Source organism: Falco cherrug, chromosome 5 (assembly GCF_023634085.1).
Source record: "Falco cherrug isolate bFalChe1 chromosome 5, bFalChe1.pri, whole genome shotgun sequence".
In the NCBI taxonomy this organism is placed as follows: Eukaryota; Metazoa; Chordata; class Aves; order Falconiformes; family Falconidae; genus Falco; species Falco cherrug.
This window is the reverse complement of record NC_073701.1, coordinates 77735808-77751282: the sequence shown is the minus strand read 5'-3', so window position 1 is coordinate 77751282 and position 15475 is coordinate 77735808. Positions and strand designations below refer to the sequence as shown.

The window sequence follows — 15475 nt, the reverse complement described above, 5'->3', positions numbered from 1 at the left end:
CCGTGCCTCCCTAATCTCCCCCCTTCCCCCCTGCCCACCTGCCCCCTCCCTCGCCCCCCTGCCCCCCCCCTCCCCCCCACGCTGAACCCCCCCGCCCCGCAGGTGGCAGGATGAGCTCGTGCAGCAGCCGGGCGCTGACGCTGCTGAGCAGCGTGTTCGGGGCCTGCGGGCTGCTGCTGGTGGGCATCGCCGTCAGCACCGACCACTGGCTCTACATGGAGGAGGGGGTGGTGCTGCCCCAGAACCAGAGCACCGAGGTGCGCATGGCGCTGCACGCCGGCCTCTGGCGCGTCTGCTTCTTTGCCGGTATGCCCGGACCCCCTGGGACCTCCCCCGGGACCCCACCCCCAGCACCGGGACTCCCCCGGGACCCCCAGCACTGGGACCCCCCCTCTCCCCCTTGCCCCCCTCCAGCACCGGGACCCCCCACCCCCAGCACCAGGACTCCCCCCTGGGACCCCTCCAGGACCCCCAGCATCGGACCCCCAGCACCATGACCCCACAGGGCCCCCCCAGCATCCCCCCAGGACCCTGCACCACCAGGACCCCCCGTGGGACCCCCAGCATCCCCCCCTCACCCTCCCAACATCACCCCAACACCCTCCTGGTACCCCCAGCACCCCCCCAGCACCCACCCTGCACCCACCCCAGCATCCCCCAGCACCCCTTCCATCCCCCCTCACCCCCCTGCCAGCACCCCCTTCCCCCCCCTCAGCACCCCTCATCACCCCATCCCACCCCCCACCTCATACTCCGATCCAATCACCCCCCCTTCCGCAGCCCTCCACCCCGCCCCCCCCAATCCCACCCCCCACCCTGTACCCCCACCCGATCCAGTACCCCCTGATGAAGGTGGGGGAGGGGGAAGATGGGCTGTGAGGGGAGGGAGTCCCACAGGGTCATACATGCAGGATCACAGGGGGTTACATACGTGCACACACAGGCTCACACAAGATCTCTCGAGCTCACACAGGCTCACATGGGATCACACTCGATCACATGGGATCTCTTGAGCTCACATGGGCTCACACTGGTTCACACGAGCTCACATAGATCCACACGAGATCCAGCACAACCTCACGCAGGTGCCCACTGGCTCATATGGGATCACAGAGATCCCACCACAGAGATCCCACCCATCCTCCCACCCATTGCCCAAGGGGGGGAGCACCAGGGATGGGAAAGCTGGGGGGATTTGGGAGTACCCTGTGGGATATGGGGGGATCTTGGGGTACTGTATGGATCTGGGGGGGACCTTGTGAGATCTGGGACTCCTGGGGGGATCTGTGGGGACCCTATGAGTTCTGGGGGGATCCAGGGGGACCCTGTAGGATCTGGGGGGATCATATGAGCTATAGGGGTGTCCTGGGGGGATCTGGGGGGACCCAATGGGATCTGAGGGAACCGTATGGGCTAGGGAGGGTCCTGGGGGGATCTGGGGGGGAGGATCCTATGGGATCTGGAGGGACCCTATGGCCTATGGGGGGATCTGGGGGGACCGTATTAGGCTATGGGGGGTCCTGAGAGTTCTGGGGGGGACCCTATGGGATCTAGGGGGACTGTATGGGCTATAGGGGGTCCTGGGGGGATCTGGGGGGACCCTATGGCCTACGGGAGGGTCTGGGGGGGACTGTATGGGCTATGGGGGTCCTGGGGGGATCTGGGGGGACCCTATGGGATTCTGGGGGGACCCTACGGGCTATGGGGGGATCCGGAGGGACTGTATGGGCTATGGGGGGTCCTGGGGGGGACCCTATGGGATCTGGAGGGACCGTATGGGCTATGGGGGGATCTGGGGGGACTGTATGGGCTATGGGGGGGTCCTGGGGGGATCTGAGCGGGACCCTATGGGATCTGGGTGGTTCTGGGGGGTCCTGGGGACCCTGAGGGGGTGTGTTGTCCCCCCCCCCGCAGGGCGGGAGAAGGGGCGCTGCGTTGCTTCTGAGTATTTCCTGGAGCCCGAAATCAACCTCGTGACTGAGAACACCGAGAACATCCTCAGTGCGTGAGGCCATAGGGGCTGGGGGGGGCATAGGGGCTGGGGGGGCATAGGGACTATAGGGGCTATAGGGGCTGTGGGGGCTATAGGGGTCCTAGAGGCTATAGGGGTTCTGTAGGGGTCTATAGGGCTTCTACAGGGGTTCCATAGGGTGCTGTAGTGGCCTATAGGGATTATATGGGGGGCTATAGGAGCTGGGGGAGGGTTGTACATGGGCTATAGGGGCTCTGTGGGGGAGTGGGCTATAGAGCTTCTATATTGGACCGGAGGGGTTGTACATGGGTTATGGGGGCCATGGGGACTATAGGGGTTCTATAGGGGCTGTGGAGGGTGTACGTTAGGGATGAGGGGATGCAGGGATGGGGGGGCTCTATAGGGGCTCTGGTGGGGTGTCTATGGGGGTCCTTAGGGCTGTGGGGCAGGGCTATAGGGGCTGTGGGGAGCCATGGGGCTATGGAGGAGCTACAGGGGACCACGAGGGGTCTATAAGGGCTGGAGTTGTCAGGGGTGGCTCTGGGGGGGTGTCTGGAGGAGTCCAGTGGGGTGCAGGGGCTATGGGGGACTGTAGGGGGCTATGAGGGGCTATAGGGGGGCTATAGGAGGTCTATAGGGGGTTATAGGGGGCTATGAGGGGCTATAGGGGGGTCTGGGGGGTCTATAGGGGCTGGAGCCAGCTGCTGCCCCCCCTCCCCAGAGACAGTGCGGACGGCAACCCCCTTCCCCATGGTCAGCCTCTTCCTCGTCTTCACGGCCTTCGTCATCAGCAACGTGGGGCACATCCGCCCCCAGCGCACCCTCCTGGCCTTCGTCTCCGGCATCTTCTTCATCCTCTCTGGTGAGGGACCTCCGGAACCCACTCCCCAGCTCCCCCAGGAACCCCCTTCTGCCCAGTACACCTGTAACTGTCCTCCAGGACCCTCTGTCTCCCCCAGGACTCCCATATCTTCTCTAGAACCTCCATATTCTCCCCAGGACCCCCATGTCTGCCCCAGGGACCCTGTATTCTCCCCCAAGACCCCCATACCTGTCCCAGAGCCCCCATACCTGCTCCCAGGACCCTTCCAGGACCCCCCACCCTCCCCAGAGCCCCCTCAGCAGTGACCCGGGGTGGGGGGTCCCCCCGCAGGGCTGTCGCTGGTGGTGGGGCTGGTGCTCTACATCTCCAGCATCAACGACGAGGTGATGAACCGGCCCAGTGGCTCCGAGCAATATTTCCAGTATCGCTACGGCTGGTCCTTTGCCTTCGCCGCCTCCTCCTTCCTCCTCAAAGAGGTACATGGCCTCACATGCCCCTCGCACGCCCCTTGCACGCCCTTGCCTTTGCACAAGCTTTCGTGTGGTGGAGGGCATTCCTTGCACAAGGGGGCACGGGGTGGGTTTTGCACACATGGGTGGGAAGGGGCATGCAGCAGGGTTGGGGGCTGCACACCCTTGCAAGCCCTTGCACACCCTTGCACACCCTTGTGCACCATCACCCACCATTACCCACCCTCTCACGCCCTCGCCTAGTGCTGCACGTGACTGCGCACCCTTGCACACACCCCTGCACCATCACCCACCATCATGCCCTCACACGCCCTCGCACGCCGCGTGCCCCCTCACTGCTCGTGCCCACCATGCGGCCGTCCCGGCAGGGCGCGGGTGTGATGTCGGTGTACCTGTTCACCAAGCGCTACGCGGAGGAGGAGCTGTACCGGGCGCCGGCAGGGCTGCTGCGGCCGCGGCTCAGCGCCTGCTCGGGGCTCTCGGGGCAGTTCCTGCAGCCCCGCGCCTGGCCCCGTGCCCGCAGCCCCTCCGACGCCTCCTCTGACGTCTCCATCCAGATGACCCAGAACTACCCCCCTGCCATCAAGTACCCCCAGCACGGCCACCTCTCCACCTCCCCCTGCTAGGGGGGGGCAGGGGGACGGGGGGACGGGGCATGGGGGTGGTGGGGACATGGGGACACTGGGGGCACTGGAGGCATGGGGACAATAGGGCCATGGGACAGTGGTGGGGACATGGGGTTGGTGGGGCCACTGGGGGCCATGGGGACAGTGGGGAGGCCATGGGGGTGGTGGGGACGGGGAAGTGGTGGGGCCACTGGGGGCCATGGGGGCCACTGGGAGCCATGGGGACGGTGTGAAGGACATGGGGATGGTGGGGACGGGGACAGTGGTGGGGACATGGGGACACTGGGGACATGGGGACGGTGCAAAGGACATGGGGATGGTGGGGACAGGGACGGTGGTGGGGACATGGAGTTGTTGGGGACACTGGGGGACATGGGGATGGTGTGAAGGACATGGGGATGGTGGGGATGGGGACAGTGGTGGGGACATGGGGACACTGGGGACATGGGAGACGGTGGTGGGGACATGGGGATGGTGGAGAGACGGGGGTGATGGGGACACTGGGAACAGTGGGGATGTGGGGACAGTGGTGGGGACATGGGGACACTGGGGACATGGGAGACGGTGGTGGGGATATGGGGATGGTGGGGAGACGGGGGTGATGGGGACACTGGGGAACAATGGGGATGTGGGGACAGTGGTGGGGACATGAGGATGGTGGGGGGCACTGGAGACATGGGAATGGTGAGGACAGCAGGGATGTAGGGACAATGGGGACAGCAAAAACAGTGGGGACAGGGATGATGGGGACACTGGGGACAGCAGGGATGTGGGGACAACAAGGATGGTGGGGACGCAGGGATGATGGGGACTCACAGGGGACAGAGGGACATGGGGGAGAGCAGGGGACACTGGGGGCCTTGGGGCCGTGGGACAGCAGCTGCCACAGGGACCATGGGCAAATCGGGGATGATGATGGCCAAGGGGATGATGGAGACACTGGGGACAGCGGGGAGGGGGCAATGGGGCCATCAGGGGACAGGGACCCACCATGGGTAGGGCCACCAGGGTCACCAGGGATGGGGACACCTGGGGACAGAGGCACCCAGGGCCACCAGGAGCTGGGCGATGGGACCACCAGGGGTGGGGACATCTGGGGTCAGGGACACTGGGGACAACCAGGGCCACCAGGACCCTGCTGGGGATGAGGCCACTACTGGGGCCACCATGGCCACATCCCATCCTGGCCACTAGCAGCCATCTTGTCACGCCAACCATAGCCAGTGGCAGGTGGGACATCACTTGGTGGCCACCCTGTTTCGCTGGGGTGGCCAGGGTGGCTCAGCAGCCACCTTGTCACACCACCCGTGGCCAACGATGGGCAGGATGAGCCTTGGCCGCCACCTTGTCTTGCCACCGTGGCCAGCAATGGGTGGGACATGACTCGGTGGCCACCTTGTCCCATCAACTATGGCCAGTGATGGCCAGGATGCAGCTCAGCTGCCATCTCACATGGCCACCATGGCCACCATGGCTCGGCAGCCACCTTCTCCTGACATTGGAGACAATGACAGACAGGCGATGGGTTGGTGGCCACCTCCTCTTGCCACCACGGCGGGTTATGGCCAGGAGGAACCTCAGTGGCCACCTTTTCTCTTGCCACCACGGCCACTGATGGTCAGGACGAACCTTGGTGCCCATCTCCTCTTGCCACCACGGCCACTGATGGTCAGGAGGAACCTCGGTGGCCACCTTCTCATGCCACCGTGGCCAATGATGGGACAGGACATGACCCAGCAGCCATCTCCTGCCACCCATGGCCAATGTGGCCTGGTGGCCATCTCCTGCCACCCGTGGCCCACACCGGGCAGGATGTGGCTCGGCCACCACCTTTCCTGCATCCCCACTGACCCCTGGGTGCTGGGGGACCTCCAGGAGAGGACATGGAGAGCAATGGGGGATGTGGTGCCCCTAGACAACCCCCACAAGGCTCTCCACTGCTTTCAAGCCCCCCATGTAGGGGGTCTTCCCCTGACCTTTGAACTCTGCCCTCTGCCCCCCGCGTGGCTGGTCCACGGTGGGGTCAGCCCCTCCTGTGGCTGCCATCGCCCATTAGCACAAACTGGGGGGGGCCTGGATGCCTGGGTCCTTGCAGGGGCGGGGAGGGTGGGTATAGCTTTTGGGGGGGCAGGGAAGGGGGCGGGGCGGAGGCCTGGGTTCCCCAGTGTGGGGAAGGGGAGGACCCCCCCCAATTTCTGTGGCAATAAATGGCTTCAATATGTAGCTTCCCCCCCCCCCCGAAAAAAAAAGGGGGGGGGGGGTCTGGGGGGGGATGGGCTAAAGACCCCCAAAGTGGGGGCAGTGGCAGGGTCCCGGTGAAGGGGACCCGGGGTGGGGGTGGGCAGCGGGGCTATGGGGGGCAGCATTGAGCCCCCCTGCTTTGGGGGGTGGGGGGTTGCCCCCTCCCCCCGCCGCTGTACCATATGTACATAGGGATCGACGCGACCTCAATAAAGGATTTGAAACTACACCCTGTGTGTATGACCCCCCCCCCAAACCCCCGCTGGGACCCCCAAAAACCTCTAACGCCCCACGGGAACCCTACTGGGGGGTGGAGGAAATTAGGGGCTGGGCAGGAATAGGGGGGCAAATTAGGGACTGGAGAAGCAATGGGGGGCTGGGGGACAGGAGGTGGGAGGCAATGGGGGGGCTTGGAGGAGCGGTTGGGGGCTGGGGGGCCATGGAGGGGCTGGGGGTGTTCATGGGATAAATGGGGGGAAACGGGTTGGGGGCAATAGAAGGGTTGCGGGGGGGTACGGTGGGGGGGGCTCTGGACCATCCCAGCCCCCCCCCCCCGCTCTAGGGGGCGTGGCCACGCCGTTGCTAGGATACAAGCAAGCATCCCCATCGCCATGGCAACCGCGCGGCGGGAGAGAGCTGCCCACCGCCCCGCGCCCCCCAGGTTTCCCTGAGCCCCGTCCCTCCCAGGCTCCGCCCCTCTGACGTCACCCCCGACGCTTCCAGGCTCCGCCCCTCACTGCTGCCCCCCCCCCCCCGGCTTGGGGGGGCCCCGCCCCCCCCCCCGCCCCCCCCTCCGCCCGCGCCCGCCGCAGCCGCACCCGGACGGGCACCGGCACCGGTACCCCCGGGCACCCCCCCCAGGGACCCCCCGGCACCCCCCCGGCACCAGGACCCCCAGAACCCACCGGGACCCCCCGCAGGCACCGCTTCCCCGCCCCGAACCGGCACCAGACCCTCCCCGCCAGGCACCGGGACCCCCCCGGCCGGAGTCCTCGCACCCCACACCGGCCTCAGCACCCCCAGACCCCCCCAAACCGGCGTCTAAGAAGGTAACGGGGGGGGGGGGGCGGACTTCTAGGGGGGCCTTGGTGGGGGGTAGAGGATGCAGGAGGGTCTTGAGGGGACCCTGAGGGTTTGGGGGGTCCTGGGGGTGCTGGGAGGCAGACAGAGGTCCTGGGGGGGGCGGGAGGGATGGGGGTCCCTGGGGTGCTCTGGAGGCTGGGGTGGGGGACTGAGGTATGTTAGGGCCAAACAAAAATTCGGGGGGCTCTGGGTGATTTTGGGGGACCATGGGGGTGCAGAGGGACAAAGCAGGGTCCTGGGGGCTTGGGGGGGGGGGTCCTGGGGAGTGCTGGGATTCAGGGAGGGGTCTGAGGGGGCCCTAGGGGTTTTGGGGAGGCCCTGGGGGGCGTTAGAGGGAAGACAGAAGTCCTGGCGGCTTTTGGGGGGGGCTCTGGGGGCTGTTGGGGTCCGGGGGGGGGGTCTTGAGGGAGGGTCTGGGGGCTTTTTGAAGGCCCTGGAGGGGGCTGAGAGGGTCTGGGGGTAGTTTGGAGGAGTCGGGGCGCAGGGGCTTTGGGGTTTCTGGGGGAGTCAAAAAGAGACAGTGAGGACTTTTGGGGGGGCCCTGAAGGGTTGAGGGTCTTTGGGGGGGCGGGCACGGAGGCACTCTGGGGGCTTCTGTGGTGCCCTGGGGGGTGTTGGGGGCCAGTGAAGGGTTTTGGGGGTCACTGGGGGCTTTGGGGGCACCCAGGGGGTGTTTGGGTTCCTGTGGATTGAGGCTTTTGGGGTGCAGTGGCTCTTTCGGGGGGTCCTGAGGGTCTGAGGGTAGCGGGGGGGAGGCAGGGAGTGATGTGGGTGGGGCCTGGGGGGTCTTGGTGTGCACTGGGAGGTTTTGGGGGGCCCTGGGGGCTTTGAAGGAGTCCTGGGGTGCAGAGAAGGGTGTTGGGGGACCCCGGAGGGTGCAGGAGCTGGGGGGGGGGGGGGGCTGGAGTTCAGGGGAGAGGGGCTGAAAGGGGGTGATGGGGGTTTCAGGAGGGCCCTGGGGGTTTGTGGGGGGCAGTGGGAGAAGATTGGGGGCACCTGGGGGGGCAGGGGGGAGCAGGAGGTTTTTTTGTGGGGGCTTAGGGGGGGTTCCAGTGCTGGGGGGGGGCATTTCCCACCCTATTGGAGGGGGAGGGTCGTGGTCTGGGGCATGGGCAGGATAACTCCCACCCCGACAAGGAGGGGGGGCTGGGAGGTGGACCCAGGCATCTGGGTGGACCACGTGCACACGCGTGTGCACCGTGCAGAACCCCCCCACACGTGTGCACGCTCCCACAGCCGTGTGCGTGGTGCTGTGCACACGCAGGCACGCTGCCACACGTGTGTGCGGGCTCCCAGAGCCATGTGCATGCTCCCACATGCGTGTGCATGCTCCCACAGCTATGTGCGTGCTCTGCACACACATGGGCATGCTTGCACATGCATATGCAGGGCTGCGCTCACGCGTGGCTGCTCCATCTCCCTCACATGAGCGAGTCAGGCTTTGCCTGCCTGCAGCCAAGCTCGGCCTTGCACACGCGTGTGCACTGCTGGGGCTTGGGGGTGCCCATCTCGCCGGGGACGGTGTAGCTGTTCCGGTGAGTCACCCACCGGTGGGTGCGCGTGTCCCTGCGTGTGACGCGCGGTCGTGAGTCAGCACGCGTGATGGGGTGCAGTGCACACGCGTGTGCGAGAGCGCATGCCTGGTGAGCGACATGCACAAGGGTTTGTACAGCCCGTCCTGCCAGGCCAGGAAGCGGGGGAGGGGGGGGACCTTGATGCACGAGATGTCTTCGTGCGAGGCCCTCGTGCAAGGCCCTCGTGCGAGGCTGCCCCCCCTTCCCGTGTCTCTGCAGCTCGCTGGCCGTCACGGAGGAGCCGCCGCCAGCGTGCGAGGCCACGGCCACGTCCCCCCCCCATGGACTCGGGCCCGGGCGCTGCTCACCCCCCGCCGGGGCCCTGAGACGTGGCGGGGGGGCACCCCCAGACCCCTGGGTCCCTCCACGCCCCTCACCCCTGGGACCCTTCCCAGCACCCCGGGCTGGTGGGGGGGTGTAGGGGGCAGAGCAGGGGGGCCCCAACACCAGGGTCCCCGAGTGGGCAGGGGGGTGTAGGGGTCCCAGCAGGGGGGCCCGGACCCCCCCGTCCCATCCTCACACCCCCAGCGCCCCAGGGGGCGTCAGATTTGGGGGTCCTGAACACGTGGGTGTCGTCGCTCCCCCTGCCCCCCTTTGCCCACCGCACCCCCACACGCCTGGGTCCCCCCGTCCCACCAGGGGTCCGTCCATCCGCCTGGGTCCCCCCGGGGTCTGCCCCGGGGTCGGGGTCAGGCTGGAGTCACTCAAGCGCTGGAATGGGGAGGGGGGTGGTCTGGTGCGAGAAGGGGGTGCAGGTGCTGCTCACCATGGTGGGCGCCTTCGCCGCCTTTGGCCTCATGACCATCGCCATCGGCACGGACTACTGGCTCTACGCACGCGCCTTCATCTGCAACACCAGCAATGTCTCCGGCGAGGACGCCACGCACCGTGACCGGCGTGACCCTGGTGGGCTCACCCACTCAGGGCTCTGGCGCATCTGCTGCCTCGAAGGTGGGTGGGGGGCACCGTCAGGGGGAGCTCACGGCACTGGGGGTGTTGGGGGACGTTGGTGGCACTGTTGGGGGAAGCTCACAGCACTAGGAAGTTGGTGACGTTGGTGGCACTGTCTGGGGAAGTTCACGGCACTGGGGGCATTGGGGGACGTTGGTGGCACTGTCGGGGGAAGCTTATGGCACTGGGGAGGCTCACAGTGTTGTGGCATCATTGGGGATGTTGGTGGCACTGTCAGGGGAAGCTCACGGCACCAGGGACACTGGTGGCACTGTTGGGGGAAGCTCATGGCACTGGGGACATTGGTGGCACTGTCAGGGGAAGCTCACAGTGTTGTGGCATCATTTGGGACATTGGTGGCATCGTTGGGGGAAGCTCGTGACAGTGTGGTGGCCTTGGGGACATTGGTGGCACTGTTGGGGGAAGCTCACAGCGCTGGGGGGGGGGGCTGCAGCTGCGGTGGCACAGCTGGAGGTGGCCCACGGTGTCCCCATCCCTGCGGTGGTCCCATCCCCACCGTGTCCCTGTCCCCACGATGTCCCCATCCCCACAGTGCCTCCGTCCCTGCAGTGCCCTCGTGATGTCCCTGTCCCTGTGATGTCCCCACCCCTGCAGTGTCCCCATCCCTGTGGTGTCCCTGTCCCTGTCCCCATCCCCCATGGTATTCCTGTCCCTGTGATGTCCTTGTTGGCAGTCCTGTGGTGGCCCTGTCCCTATGGTGTCCCCAGCCCTGTCCCTGGTGTCCCCATCCCTGTCCCCATCCCCATGGTGTCCCTTCCCCAGTGTCCCCAGCCCTGTCCCCATGGGGTCCACATCCCCACAGTGTCCCTATCCCCATGGCGTCCCCAGCCCTGTCCCCACGGGGTCCCCAGCCTGGTCCCCGTGGTGTCCCTGCAGTGTCCGTGCCCCCGTGGCAGCCATCCCTGTGTCCCTGCGGTGTCCCTGCCCCCATGGGGTCCTCAGCCCTGTCCCCGTCCCCATGGTCCCCGCGGTGTCCCTGCAGGCCTGAAGCGGGGGCTGTGCCTGAAGATCAACCACTTCCCTGAGGACATGGAGTACGACCACGACAGTGCCGAGTACCTGCTCCGTGAGTCACCACGGCAACCGCCCCGCGTCGCCCCGGCAACCGCTCGGACATCACCCCAGCAACCTCCTGCCATCACCCTGGCAGCTGCCGTGGTGTTGCCATGGCAACCACCCTCATGGTGATGCCTTGACAGCTGGCTTGGCATCGCCCTGGCAACTGGGCTGGCATCATCCCAGGGATGTCCTGGTGTTGCTGTGGTGATGCCCTGGCAACCGCCCTGGCAACTAGCCCAGCATCATTCCTGGCAACCGCCCTGGCAACCAGTGCAGTATCGTCCTGGTGATGCCCTGGCACTGCCTTGGCAATCAGCTTGGCAACCAGCCCAGCATCATCCTGGTGATGCCTTGGTGTTGCCCTGGCAACCGCCCTGGCAACCGGCCTAGCATCGTCCTGGTGATGCCCTGGTGCTGCCTTGGCAACCAGCTTGGCAACCAGCCCAGCATCATCCTGGTGATGCCCTGGCATTGCCCTGGCAACTGCCGCAGCCATGCCGCTCCCATGGCAACAGTCCCTGGCCACACCCCCTAGCAACGGGGCTCCTGTGGAAGCCCTCCCCATAGCAGCCGGGCGCTCCTGGCAACAGGGCCGGTCTCCTAGCAACGGGGATGCCATGGCAACGCCCCTCCTCCAGCAACAGGGATACTGGAGGTCAGGGTTCTGTCTTCTGATTGGCTGTTGGCCTTGGAGCGCTGGAGGGGGCTGCATTCTGATTGGCTGCTTTGCTGGGAATCCTGCCCTGCTGATTGGCTGATGGTCTACCTGCAGTGAGCACATGCCTAGTTCTGATTGGCTGTGGCAGGGGGTGCCAGAGGGTTTGTTTGGTTGGAGGTGCTGGGTACCCCGGGTCTCTATTGGTTGCTGGTGTCAATGGACCTGGAGATCCTGTGCCCTGATTGGCTGCTGCCCATCCATTAAGAAATTCTCCTTTCTGATTGGTTGGTGGTCTCAGACCCACAGGACCCTCCGTGCTTTCACTAGCTCCTGATCACAGGATCACCTCCTTTCTCCTCATTGGTTCCCAACCTCTAATACTCTCTCTCTGATTGGCTGATGCCTTTACTTTGTCTGAGGGCTAACGGATCCTGATGGGGCTTGCAGGATCTGATTGGCTGCAGCCTGGGGAGCTCCCATTGGCTGGTGCCGGTGGATCTCAGTGTACCTGTGGGCTCCCAGTTGGCTGGGAGCTGATGCATCCAAGGATGCTCATGGGGTCTGATTGGCTGCCAGCCTGCAGGGCTCTCATTGGCTGGGGCTGATAGATCCCATGCCCTTTGTGTACTCTGATTGGCTGCCAGCCTTGGGGCTCCCATTGGCCAGTTCTAACGAGGGGGGGTCCCACAGGGGTGGTCCGGGCCTCCAGCATCTTCCCAATCCTGAGCGCCGTCCTGCTGCTGCTGGGGGGGGTCTGTGTTGCTGCCAGCCGCCTGCGCCGCGCCCGCACCAGCCTCGTCCTGGGGGCCGGCATCCTCTTCGTCGCTGCCGGTCAGTGTGTGTGGGGGGACCCTACATCTCCCAGTCTTTTGGGGAAGGGTCCCTGATCCCCTGCAGGACCCCCCAGGGGGAGAGGGAGCATCCCCTACATCCCAGTGAGGGTTTCTCAGGGAGGACGTGTCCCCTGAGATCCCAGTGAGGATCCCTGGAGGGGTAGGGGGTCCCCGATCCCAGGCAGAACCCTTGGGGGATGAGGGGTGTCCCCTAGATCCCAGGGGGATTGACAGCTGGGAACTGGAGGAGCCTAATCCCTGCCTGGGGGGTTGCCAGGGTTGGGGGAAGTCCCTGATCCCAGGGGAGTCCCAGGTTGGGGGGCAGGGGGGGTCCCTGGATCACAGGAAGGGGCACTGGGGACCCCTTGGGTCATCCCCTGCCCCTCGTCCCCTGCCTGTCCCCTGCCCTTCATCCCCTGTCGTTGTCCCCCCCAGGCCTCAGCAACATCATTGGGGTGATTGTCTACATCTCGGCCAACGCGGGGGACCCGGGGACGAAGCGGGACGAGGACAAGAAGAGCCACTACTCCTACGGCTGGTCCTTCTACTTCGGGGGGCTCTCCTTCATCCTGGCCGAGGCCATTGGGGTCCTGGCTGTCAACCTCTACATTGAGCGCCATCGCAAAGCCCGGGGGGGTCCTGCGGGGGGGCCGGGACCACCCCCACCTCCCCCGCCCCCCCGCGTCCCCCCCCGGTCCCCGCCCCCGCCCCCGCCGCCGTTCCCGCTCCAGTTCTCGGTCCAGCGAACCAGGGCGCTCACGGGATGCTTCCCCTCCCCCCCCGCCGCCCCTCCCTCCCCCTGGGAAATCCGGGGGGGGCGCCCCCCCAGCTGATATCTCTATGTATACCCTCTCCCGGGAGGGACCCCCTGGGCCGCCGCCCCCTGGCACCCCTGGACCCCCCTTTTTGCAGTTGCATAATGCCTTTGGGAAGGACCCCCCCGGGGGCCCCCCCGACAGCGCCTCGGGGACCAGCACCCTCAACCGCAAGACCACCCCCGTCTAGTGGCACCCCAGGGATCCCCCCGGAGCTCCTGGGACCCCCCTGGGGAGCAGCACCCTCAATCACAAGACCACTCCGACCTAGGGGCACCCCCAGGGCCCCCCCAGAATCCCTGTGGGACCCCCCAGGGACCAGCACCCTCAATCACAAGACCACCCTGACCTAGGGGCACCCCTGGGAGCCCCCCCAGGAACCCCCTGGGACCTCCAGAAACCACTGGGCACCCCCCTAAGGAACCCCCCTGCTGCCCCAGCTCCTGCGCTCTTCAGCCTCATCTTCCTTCTGCCCTGCTCTTCCTCACCTTCCTCCTTCCCTCATCATCTTCCTCCTCATCTTCCTCATCCTCACCTTCATCCCTGCATTCCTCATCCTCCTGCTGTTCTCATCTTCCTCCTCCTTTCTGCTCAACCTCTTCCTGCCTTCTTCATCCTTGTCCTCCTCACCTTCCTTTTGATCTCTTCATCTTCCTCCAGCGCCCCTCGTCCTCGTTATCTTCCTCCTCTCCTCCTCATCCCCCTTCCAGCCCTCCCGCAGGCGGCAAGGGCTGTGCCCCCCCCGGGCAGGGTCCCTCCATGTTCCAGGGGGAAATCTGGGGGACACTGAAGTCCCCATGGGGGATGGGGCAATTTGGGGGTGTCCCCACCCACCAGTCCAAGGGCTACACTCTGTGCCAGCTCCACGCCCCCCCCCCCCAAATTGCTCTTGGGGGGCCCCCTGATGCTGCCACCTTTTGGGGGGGTCCCTGAAGCCACCATCTCTTTTGGGGGTCCCTTGGAACTGCTGTCTCTTGGGGAGACCCCTGATACCACCGTTTATTGGGGGGGTCCCCAAAACCATCATCTCTTGAGGGATCTCCAAAACTGCTGTCACTCCCCCCCTCCTGTCTGGGGGGCGTCCCCAGGGACAGCTCCCCCATGCAGTCCCGGGGGGGTCCCTGTGCCTTAGGGAGGCTGGGAGGGATCCATGCTGGGGGGGGCCGTGGGACCTCCGACATCCCCCCCAGCCATCCCTGAGCAGTATGGACCAGTATTGCCCAGTTCCCTTGGCAGCCTTGGACCAGTAATGTCCAGTCCTGTGGGTTCTGTTAGACCAGTATGTCCCAGTTCCCAGGGCAGCATCAGACCAGTATGTCCCAGTTCCCTGGGCAGTTTTGGACCAGTATAACCCAGTTCCCTGGGCAGTATCAGACCAGTACAGCCTAGTTTGCTCAACAGTATTGGACCAGTACAGCCCAGTTCCCTGAGCAGTATCATACCAGTATGGCCCAGTTCCCTGGGCAGCATCAGCCCAGTCTCCAGGCAGTGCTGTGCCAGTAGCTCCCAGTTCACCCAGTATCTCCCAGTGCCATGGGCCATCTGCAGAGCCAGGCTCTCCCATGCAGTGTCAGCCCAGTTGCTTCCAGTTCCCCCCAGTTGCTCCCAGTTCCCCCCTCATTACTCCCAGTGCCCCCACCCAGCCCCATTAACGAATGTCGGCTAATTGAGGGGGGGGCTGGGATCGTTGGGAGCCCCCCCCCCCGAACGTGCAGCATCGGGTGCCCCGCCCCCTGTACAGCCCCGCCCCCTGTACAGCCCCCTTCAGGCCCCGCCCCTCAGGCCCCGCCCCCTGTACAGCCCCGGGCTCGGCCCCCGCCCCCCCCGCATGGATTTTTACGGAAACTTCGCTCTTTAAAATAAAATTGAATCTCTGGAAGCGGAGTGTGGGGCACACGGGGGGGGGAGGGTGTGCTCCTGGTCGCCATGGTAATAGGGGGGTGTTGCTCTGCTGTTGCCGTGGCAACTCTGAGGGACTCCGCCGTGACCTCACCGGGTGAGGGGTGTCCCCGCCTCCAGGTGTTAATGATGGCTCGTTAATATTAATGAACGGCGTTAACATTCATGAGGCTCTTAGCGACCGGCCAGGCCCTTCGCAAGGCCACACCCTGCAAGCAATGCCGCACTCCCATTGGCTGTTAAGCCCGTCAGTCACGGGGAAAGGCGAGGCTAGGAGTTCCTCGCTCCTTATTGGCTCTTCCACGCCTTAAAGAGGCGGCTTTGCTCGCTTACTGGTCGGCGTGACTACCTGCCATCCAATCCTGGGCTATCCGTTCTCTCATTGGCTACAGACCGCTGCCAATCATCATGCCGCGGCGGGCTGCGTCCTAGCGTGCGCTCCGATTGGTT

General features: G+C 65.5%; 3 protein-coding genes across 3 annotated transcripts; all 3 read left to right on the top strand.

Annotated features, from left to right (window-relative positions):
- Positions 1-104: 104 nt before the first annotated feature.
- Positions 105-3907, top strand: CACNG7 (calcium voltage-gated channel auxiliary subunit gamma 7). Its single transcript, XM_055711941.1, has 5 exons — positions 105-306; positions 1915-2001; positions 2694-2834; positions 3126-3271; positions 3634-3907. Exons 1-5 carry the CDS (start codon positions 111-113, stop codon positions 3889-3891), a joined length of 828 nt encoding a protein of 275 aa, XP_055567916.1. The 5' UTR covers positions 105-110; the 3' UTR covers positions 3892-3907.
- A 653-nt stretch (positions 3908-4560) lies between these two features.
- LOC129736177 (uncharacterized) lies at positions 4561-6225 on the top strand. The gene has a single exon (XM_055711940.1). It carries the CDS (start codon positions 5302-5304, stop codon positions 6208-6210), a length of 909 nt encoding a protein of 302 aa, XP_055567915.1. The 5' UTR covers positions 4561-5301; the 3' UTR covers positions 6211-6225.
- Positions 6226-9405: 3180 nt separating this feature from the next.
- CACNG8 (calcium voltage-gated channel auxiliary subunit gamma 8) lies at positions 9406-14881 on the top strand. Its single transcript, XM_055711939.1, is given in 5 exon segments — positions 9406-9740; positions 10744-10827; positions 12169-12309; positions 12747-12942; positions 12944-14881. Coding segments are annotated over 5 exon segments (1029 nt in total). The 5' UTR covers positions 9406-9505; the 3' UTR covers positions 13317-14881.
- Positions 14882-15475: the final 594 nt, after the last annotated feature.